Source organism: Calidris pugnax, unplaced genomic scaffold (assembly GCF_001431845.1).
Source record: "Calidris pugnax isolate Ruff unplaced genomic scaffold, ASM143184v1 scaffold252, whole genome shotgun sequence".
Lineage (NCBI taxonomy): Eukaryota > Metazoa > Chordata > Aves > Charadriiformes > Scolopacidae > Calidris > Calidris pugnax.
The window spans coordinates 2,734,488-2,744,737 of NW_015091118.1; the positions used below are offsets into that span (position 1 = coordinate 2,734,488).

General features: G+C 39.9%; 1 protein-coding gene across 2 annotated transcripts in view; it reads left to right on the forward strand.

Moving 5' to 3' along the window:
* Positions 1–1,222: 1,222 nt before the first annotated feature.
* TYR (tyrosinase) overlaps positions 1,223–10,250 on the forward strand; it is a 48,984-nt gene continuing 39,956 nt past the window's right edge. The window contains exon 1 of one of the 2 annotated variants that reach the window (XM_014958273.1): positions 1,223–2,139. In XM_014958273.1, coding sequence (XP_014813759.1) covers positions 1,321–2,139 — 819 coding nt within the window. In that variant the 5' untranslated portion in view covers positions 1,223–1,320. The remainder of the gene's footprint in view (positions 2,140–10,250) is intronic. The other variant, XM_014958274.1, reaches the window with a different exon arrangement.

Here is a 10,250-nt window from a genome sequence, read left to right on the forward strand (position 1 = left end):
GAATACCTGAGGCGTAGAAGCCAACAGGATTAAAGCACCTCGTGCTCCTCAGCACGGTCATGTGATGACCTGCTGATCCCAGAAAAAGGCATCGTTTCCCAGCAAAGTTCTCACTTTGTTTGCTAATGTATTATTCCTGCCCTGTTGGGATTCTCCCAAAGCGTAAGGAAATAATACACAATGTTTTTTATAAAAAAATGAAACCAACAAAAGAGCTCCTACTAATAAGAGTGGTAGCTGAAGAAAACTGTGGATAACTCATGTGCAAATTGCCCAACAGCAAAACAATCACTGTCCCTTTGTTTCAAGGGACAACTTACCAGAATTTATAACTTCTAATGCCACGCATACAGCTCTCATAAGACTAATGTATAAGAAGAAAGAGGTGGGTGGTCTGAAGGCTGCTCAGTAACATATTGAGTAAAGAATGTAGATACAGTGTTTGTAAATTGCCTGATTGGAGAAAAACAGGAGTCAAGATTTGTTTTCCAGCTCCAGAGACAACTGCTTTAAGTGCTTTCACCAAATCTATTGGTAGATTGCCTGTATTCCCCACAAAACTGCAGAGAATATTTGGGTGCAGATTTCTCATTAACTGTCAAAGTGCTATGGATTCTAAGGTAAAAAAAAATTATATTTTTCTGAAGAGTTTATTGCTTCTCTTGTAAAGTTATTTTGCTGTGTGCTGGCTCAGGAAAGGCAGCTTACACTGAAATATAAAACTGCCAAGCCAAACCATTTATTCTTGTTCTGACCTATGTTCACACTTAATCTGACCACATATTATGTTTACCTTCTCTTAAAAAAATAGATAGCTTACTCCCACATTGTTTTGGGTTTTTTTCTCATTCTTAGGTTTACTGTGCTTATTTAAGTGATCAGATTCTTTTGGGTCTTTTTTTTAAACAACCATTTACTATAAAGCATACAATCAAACAAGGAATCCAAAGAGCTGACAATTGTTGCTCTGTCTAAATTTTAATTTTTACTTCCTCTCCAATTGCCAGAGGAAAGTAATCATGTGCTAGGCAGAAGATGAAAGTTTATAATAAATGCCTGTAGGGGGTGGGGAAGAAAGTCACTTGGCTTTCGCCCAGAACATGTGATAATCAGATTAACCCTGAAATGTATTTTGTGTGTAAATGCATCCAGGCTAGGAATGGGGAAGGACATTGGAGGGTGCACTGTAGCAGAAGTCAGCAGTGAAGCATTCCTGGTGGAGGGGAGGAATTTCTTTCACAGCCAGGACTTTGGAGGGGTCAGAGAGAGCACTCCATGCACTGAAGCGTAACGCCTGTGCTCTCCTGCTGCTCTGTGAGGATGTTGCTGTTTGCCATGGGTTTTCTGCTAGTCATCCTTCAGCCGTCCGCCAGCCAGTTTCCCAGAGCCTGTGCAAACACACAGAGCTTGCTGAGGAAGGAGTGCTGTCCCCCCTGGGATGGAGATGGGTCCCCTTGTGGGGAGCTTTCCCGCAGAGGGTTCTGCCAGAACATCCTGCTCTCTCAGGCTCCGCTGGGACCACAGTTCCCTTTCTCAGGAGTGGATGACAGAGAGGACTGGCCCTCTATATTTTACAACCGGACATGTAAATGCGAAGGCAACTTCATGGGATTCAACTGTGGGGAGTGCAAGTTTGGTTTCTCAGGACCCAACTGCACTGAAAGGAGACTGAGAACAAGAAGAAACATCTTCCAGCTCACCACCAGTGAGAAGGACAAGTTTCTTGCCTACCTTAACTTGGCAAAGAGCACCCCTAGCCAGGAGTATGTTATTGCTACTGGCACGTATACTCAGATGAACAACGGCTCCAACCCCATGTTCAGAAACATCAACGTGTATGATCTCTTTGTGTGGATGCATTATTATGCATCTCGAGACACACTTTTAGGTGGATCCAACGTGTGGAGGGACATTGATTTTGCTCATGAAGCTCCTGGTTTTCTGCCTTGGCATCGGGTCTTTCTGCTGATGTGGGAACGTGAGATCCAGAAGATAACAGGTGATGAGAACTTCACCATCCCCTACTGGGACTGGAGAGATGCTGAGGACTGTGAGGTCTGCACTGATGAATACATGGGTGGCAGACATCCCACCAATCCCAATTTACTCAGCCCAGCATCATTTTTCTCTTCATGGCAGGTAAGGACAGGCCAAGGTGAAAGGGAAGGGAAAGGCTGATTTTGCCAGAATTATCCTGCCAAGTGAGGTGCATTGAGCTGGGAGTTTAGCCATGCTGCATTCCCTTAGATATTCCTGGAGAGAAAGTAAGCACTACCAGAGAGCAAGCCAGATTTTATGTGAACTTAATCTTCATTTAGAGCTGTTTGTTTGTCTCTCTGCCTCTTCCTGACTGTAGGATTTAGGCTGCTTAATTAAGAAACTAAAGTTAAGGTGGAACTTATGTCTTTGCGTCCAGACATGGCCTTTAGCAGACTAAACAGGCTTAGGTCTGTTGAAGCAATCAAGTGAGAAAAACTAGGATTTATGTACACAAATTGCTAGCACACAACCAAATTGAAAGACAATTGGTGACTGAATGATGGAAATAGAGACAAAGAGTTTTCAGAGGTTCTACCCCTCTCCCAGTGCCTTCCTCTCTCCAAGAGTCAAAAACTATCTAATGAAGCTTTTCTGCTTTCAAATGAAAAAAAACCCAACAAACCAAACAAACAAATAAAATAAATCTTTAGATTTCAGAGGAAGCAGCTGTGTAATTCACATCAGTAGTTCAAAAGATATATAAGAAGTAATCTCTGTTGGTCAAAGGAACTAAGAAGTAAAGTCAACACCTATTCCTGCCACTTAAAAGCACTGCAAATTAAACCAAGGCAAATTTTCATATTTACATAGCTGATGTGTTCTCGTATAGCTGAACTATACTGTGCTGTTCTAACACTGAGAGTCTCTACATTTTTTTGTCTCTTGCTCATTACTGCCACATAGCCTAAAATATAGTGACAAAGGTCTATTGGCTTCCATAGACACACTCCATCATGACAATAGCAAGAGTCCCTTCTGGCACTGAAGTCTATGATTATGTTGGTGTAAATCTATCTTTGTTCTATTTATTTCTGTAGCAACAGCCCAAATGAAGGTTGGGCATTTTTAGTGATTTAATGGAAAGTGAAAGAGATACAAGCTCCATCTGATATTCTGGCATTACAAAACAGCAACTAACTGGGCTGTTTATACTGTATTTACTCTTGATTTGTGTCCTCTGAACAATATAAACTTTGTATGGACTGTAAATTCAAACATTCCCATATACTCTAAAAGGCCTATTTTAAGACATTCTCCCCGAAACAGGTACCTTTCAGGTATCATTTCCAGGTGAATGTCTGCATACAGCCACCATGCTTGGGAGGCTAAGATGGTCTTAGTGGCATAGACATAGACCGTTTCACACTGTTTGGCCTCACTGCCATAAAGTAGATATAGATACAAGCAGGTATGTTCATCCCGTTTCCCAAGATTCTGCTCATTTCTAGCAGCATGAATTTGGATGAACTCTCCTAACTTAATTAGTTTGCATTACCAGAATGAAGTCGATCTGATGTTGTTCTGCACTGCACTGAATAAAGACTTAAGTAAAAATGGTACAAGTGTTAAAGTGCATCAAGTGAAACTAAAATTGCACTGGTTACATATGTCAAGTGGAGCTAGCAATACAGGGTACTGGATGAGGTAACCAAGGCAGTAGGAGGCAGGTAGCATAAAAGAATCCGAAAGTTGCTAGCAGAATTTTCTAAAAGACCTGGAGGGGTCTGATAGTTATGTTTATCTCATTTTTTCTAAGGTACTGTTAATCATATCCAAATTCTTAGACTTGATCCATCCCGGTCAGTTTTATAACTTCTAATTTAAGGTCAGCTCCCACAAATATATCCTGAAAATGTAGACAATTCTTTAAGAAACAAGTTGCTTTAACAGATATTTTTTGTATAACTTTAACAGGTGCAACAGTAACAATTGTGCTATGTTTAAAACACATTCAGTGTCAACATATTTATGTAAAAGCACCTCTAAGTCCTTTGCTGAAGTTTTCCAAGTAATTTGTGAAAATGAGTGCTTATCACTTATATTTTTCAGCCACTTCTGGAAATGCTACACTGTTATCAAAATTTCCAAAAGAGGACTACAATAACTTGACCTTCAAAGGGAATTATTCCCCTTTAACATCTTCTATCTGTGTATATCTCTGCTGCCTTATCTAGAGAAGGAATGAAAGACATTGAACAGATCTACATTTTCAGTCAGTGAGTTTGGGGTGAAGATAAAACACAAACTGGTATTTCTTTATTAGTTTTGAATCCAAATTGAAACAATTGCTTATGATGGAATAACTTGGTGAATGCAATTACTTCAAGTAGCACAAAGTAAGAGATCAGAATCTCACTCCAGAAAAACAAAAATAGCCTTAGCTTGAACCGGAAAACAGCTATAGATCTGCTGCAGAATATGTTGATTATCCAAGCTCTGTAGCTAAACAGCAAGAGAAAAAAAAAAAAAAAAAACAAAAAAAAAAACCACAGAAAATTTGAGTACAGCAAAGGTCAATACCAGTCTAAGATCTGGCTCCAGAAACCAGGAGGTAAATACCCCGGGATGACTTTTGCCAGTGACTTCTCTCCTACCAGCTCATCTGGAATTCCACCTAAAAAAAAAAAAAAAAAACAAAAAAACAAACCACCAAAAAGATCGGGATTCAGAAATGTGATGGAATTTTTAGGCTTTTAATAAGCATTCAAAATAAAAAGAATGCAAGAGAAACCTTTTGAATAACACATCTATAATATGGTGTCCTTTTTAGAATTTTAAGTCTCTTCCCAAAGCATAACAAAACAATGCCTGCTATGTTAGGAAATAGTTATAGATTTATTGAAAAAAAGAGAAAGTGCCTATTTGCAGAACAGCATCTCTCCCTTTTTTTTAATCCCTAAAGAAAGGAGAAAATACTTTATTCCATTGAGAAGTTGCCATGGCAACATGGATACTCATGAATACATGCTGAAATTCTTGCTTTCGCCTTACTTTTTCTTCAACATGCTGCTGTTACCACTGAGCTGAGTGAATTATCTGTCCACATTTTTCTCATGTTTATCATCTAAGTGAAACTTTTGATTCCTGCCTCTGTTTTTACCAGCAAGACTATCGGGAATTTTTAGTGTTTTTATTTGTTTGTTTGGCTCATGTTTTAGCGTAGGTGGAAAGGATTTTCTCATGTTTTTAGTTACTTGTTTGTGATGATTCAAGTGTTGCATTCAGAATTAGGACTGCATGACACCTACTAATGCTTTACCAAATTTCACAATTCCATGCCGACTTAATGGAAGGTTATGTGGGAAATGGAGATCTTCCATGATATTTTGATTTTTTTTGTTTTAGTGCCCATTTCTATAATTATTCCAGATAATGGTTTTGCTAAAAAGATAATTATTATGTCTCACTTAAATAGTAGTGGGTGAAATTCTGCTTTCCTCTGCACCAGGTCTAATTTGGAGAAATAACTGAAGTCAGTGGAGCCCCAAATGCATAAAAAGCCTTCTGCAAATAAAAGCAGAATCTTTCTGCTGGTAGTTAACATTAGAGTTTGGGGATCCCCACAGTGTGCTAGGCAGACAGTGAAGAAATAAAGCAGGAGAATTTAAGTGCTGGTTTAGGTTTGCTATTGCGGCAAGCAGGGTTTACCACCAACTTCAGCCCCCTGTATCTTGTCTTTCCTACAAGAAAATTTGCTTGAGAGAAGTAATTGCATAACGTGGAGAGCTGTCTCTTCTCAGATGTGCTGGTGTAAGCCTGCAGCCAATTCTTTGTTGCAAGCACTGAGAATTTCCCTTAGCACTTCATTCTGTATCGCCCTGCAGAACCACTTACACAAATGCAAAGCTACTACAAAAGGGAAAGAAGTTGCACAAATAGAAAATGGACATAATACTCCTGAACTAATAATGACAGCACTTTAGAGCCATTACCTGAAAATACGACTTCATAAGAAATACAAAATTCAGCTAGACAGACACAGTTATTTAATTCTAAGCACAGTTTATCACGGAGCTGTATTGCTAGATGAATAGTCTGAGACGAACATTTGAAGCACTATTTTATGTCCATCTTGAAGAACTGCAGGAGATTTTCAAAAATACAAACATCAGAAGCCAACAATTATTGATTCTTAAATCAGCCAAAGTCTTATATCCATCTGCTTGTGGACTGTGGACACCCAAGTATCTCATGAACTCAATGACTTCATTTTTTATTGCAACTTAATAGGTTTTGGTGACAGCTACAGGCTGGTAAATTAAAAAACCAACAGCCTCTGCAAAAGAAGAGTTTATCAAGATTGGTCTCCTGATGATATGGTTACATGGATCACAAATTTGAAACATTTCCTATTACAAAGAGATGTGTTCACATGCCACACCTCTGTACCCCAGCCTGAGGGAATCGGGATCCGTGCACAGCAGGAACAGCCACTTGAGTATCCTCGACCTCTTTATGTCACTGTAATCTCATAGTAATTCCCCTTCTTCCACGAGATCATGAGTGGCAAACAGCAGAGCTTGGCCTGAGGTTGCTTGTCTGTTCTCTAGCATGTAGCCATGCTTGCTCAGGAGTTGTGTAGCGTAAAAGATAAACATCTTCAGAGGTGTATAAATTAATAGATAATGAATTTCCTAAAAAATTGGTTTTGTTAATAATTCACCAGAAAAAGAAACCTACCCGTGGAGAGTTGCATCTTCATGAATATGGGCTAGACATGGAGACAACAACACTAACATTACAGCTTGGAGACAGCCAGAGAGCAGGGAATCACGGTCTGCCAAACCAGAAAGTGTAAATGAATACTTCAGCAGAAATGGATAACCGAGTTTCCTACTCCACCCAAGCACCTTTTTGAGGTGCTGAGAGTGGTGTAAGTTACCCCTCAGTTCTGGGCTGTCTCTGAGCAAAGAGATGGAACTCGGCCAGTTTTTACTGAAGGCTGAGAAAATACCTTGAAGGCTCTGGGTTTGTTTCAGTGCTGTCAATTCATGTTTGTCTCATCTCCTTTTTGCCTGAGTTTCACAGCTCCTCCAGTTAATGCATGTGCTGTGGGGGTCAGAAAGATGATTAATGACCTTATCCTTGCACAAAGATGTTTCTTAGAATTTCTTTGAAGCTTTGTTTTTCCAAATATTTTTTTTCATTCAGTCCTCTGCCCGTTTTACCTTTCCATTCCTGCTAATATTCAGGAGTACATGAAGAACCAAATAAATATAATCAGCCTTTTAAAATTTTTTTGATCTGCTCTAGATACAGCACCTTTTAAAGTTCTGTCTATAAAAGCAAGTTCCCAAAGAACACTTTGTTCTGTTGCAGGTTATTTGGGGATTTCCTTGCATTTTCCCAGTTTGGTGAGTAAATGGCTTCTGGATGCCACTTATTAGGATTAGATTATGCCAAGCCCTAATGCAGCCAAAAAAAGAAAAATTAAACCTCTTTACAATTGCCAAATATTTTAAATCCAGCATGAGGGCTGTACTTCAATGCCATTCCCAAGGGAAAATGTGAGAGTAAGTGGAGAAAGACAAAGACAGAGAAAGGCGATGAATCAATGCAAGATCTCTTTTGGCCACATAGTGGGAGCCAAGGCTCAGGAGTCTAGACTTCACGTCCACGTTCAGGAGTCTAGGCTTCACGTAGGACAAACGGAGATATGAGAATGCATCGAGGAGGGCCATGAAGTGCCCACATCACACCCTTGGACAGATGGGATAGGCGCCCCAGATAAGCAAGTCTTGTGGTTGCTCTGGCTGTAATCTGAAGTGGTTCTTTTAGGCTATATTCATCTGGAGCACTATGAAAAACATGCTGATATAGTTTCTGGGCAGGGACAGAAGTCCTGCTCAGTGGGTTCAGAAAAAAAGCAGAGCAAGGGACCCGCTCTAAAGGAAGCGGAGGTGTGGATTAACCCTTTGAGTGGCTGTACTTCCCCAGCAAACTAAGGAACTTCAGGTCACTTTGTAAGTGAGTGGCTATTTCAATACCATAGAAAATTACCTTTTTCCAAACGTTCAAGTATATATTACCTGGATTGCATGTCCCTGTGAGTACAGATCTGATAAATCCAAAGCAATTAAAAAGAATTTGTCACTAAAACTCCTAAAGCTTTTAATTTAAAAATAGCAAAGGACTGAACACTGCTGAAGACTCCTGTAATGTAATTCACTTTATTTAGGCACAGGGGCTAGTCTGTGCAAGCAGTTGCATGCTAAAAGACAAAAGGGTTTCCCATTTCTGAAAAAGTGTGAGACAGCAGCAACGCTTCCACACATTTACAGTCTGTTCTCTAAGAAACGATACAGAGATTTGTGCTAAAGATCTCAGCTGCAGTACATGGAGGAATTATTTGCTGGGTGCTACAAGACCCAGGAGCAATGCTGCATATTCTGGACTGCCATCTACTGGCATTTGCTCTTCTAACTACTTACATAAGCTTTTCCTCTGGATATCTTCCTAGCAATTTCCCTGGAGCCGGTGAATTTATGCATGCAGAAAAGTAGGCATCGGGTGTAGTTTCAGCATGAAGCTTTGTCCAGGGTGAACTGAGAAATTTGCTCAGGACTGTCCTGAAAGGCAAAAAAAAAATAAAATCTTGTGTTAAAACAGCATGTTTCTAGTAGAAATTCCTCCCACTGAATGAAAAGAAGGCAATGATGTGACCCAGTTTGTGTGTGCTTTATGCAGATTACATCCAGAAAGAACCATTTAACCAGCCTACGTTCTGTTACCACTTACATATCACATGACTGATAAAACAGCAATTATAGCTTCAGGATAGACCTGTAATTTATATTGCCAAAGTTACACCTTTTTGGAAAAGCATCCTATGGCCTAAACTATCTTATGGCCAGACTTTCATTTTTAGTTCAGAACAAATAGCAGAAGGTCACAGAGAAGCATTTTCATTCTTGCCCCTTATGTTGGCATTTCTTGACCATGAGTTACCAGGTGCCTTATAGCATCTGGCTTTTGTTTAGAATGAATTTAATTATTCAGACAGGGCTACACTGAGACAAAATGGGAAAAATAATAACACACTAAGCCTCATACCATTAACAGCTGCATGAAATCTCACCGAAATGGGTAAACAGAACTAAAGGGAAATGTTCTTTTGTTAGATAATTTTGAGCACTCATTTGAAGATTCCCTGTCTGAATATCTGAAAAGTTGGTCTTAAAGGCAACATATTATTCCTCTTTAGGACTCAAGAGGGATGTATCCCCAGGGCAGTGGGGAGAGGACAAAAAAACAGAAGATGACAGGGCAGAGAAGGTAGAAGAAGACATGGACCTAGTTAAGAACCATAAGAAGCAGAGCCGAACAGAAAATCCACATGTATGTAGTTTCTGAGCCAGGTACCAACTGAGAAATAGGTTGAGCTCCATCAGCCAAGATGCATTTGTTTTTGTCACTAATGCACTAGGAACATAGGGCTGTGCATTTTTATAAACAAAGAAATTACTAGAGCATCTCCTTCAGCCTGAATCACCCCCCTGTTTTCCTTCTGACAGGGATAAACTCTCTCAATAACACAAAACAATCATAGAAACAGCACAGTAGCTATGTTTTGTTTTTATAACTATAGGTCGCTCCCCGTCACTACCTCTCCCTTCTTGGTGGGCATTCTTAAAAAAAGACTTCTTAGAGGCACAGTCCTGACCCCAACCCCTCTTAGAGGCACAATCTTGACCTACTTGGTGAGCTTCTGGGGGGAATGTGTACATGGAACTCTCTGCTGGACTACCACCTTCAGCCCCCAAGGGCATCTTAGTAGTTTTAATAGACTAGGGTAATTTTCAGATAATAGAGAAGTCTCTAAGGACAAATTTCACCAGCTCCGTCATACATTTTCTGTGAATTTGTGGTCAAATCACTTAGAAAAGGATTCATCTCATCTCATTCCACTCTTTCAGAAGTTAGTTAGGCAGCAAAGCAACTTGCCTTTGGCTCTGTCTTTAGTCACTTCAGAGGCATATTCATGCCTTCAGGGTGTGATTCACCCCATCCTAACGAAGAAGCAGAGCATTAAGTTGAACACTCTTAATTTTGCTTCCCTTGCTAACTGCAGTCCAGAGACAGTTTCTGCATTGATTTTTTACAAATTTTATTTCATTGCCTTAGTCAATGAAGAGAGTCAGGCACCTCTAGAGATAAGTACATCTCACCTACCAGACATCTGGCTTAGAAGGGCGGAATCACACTCTGGA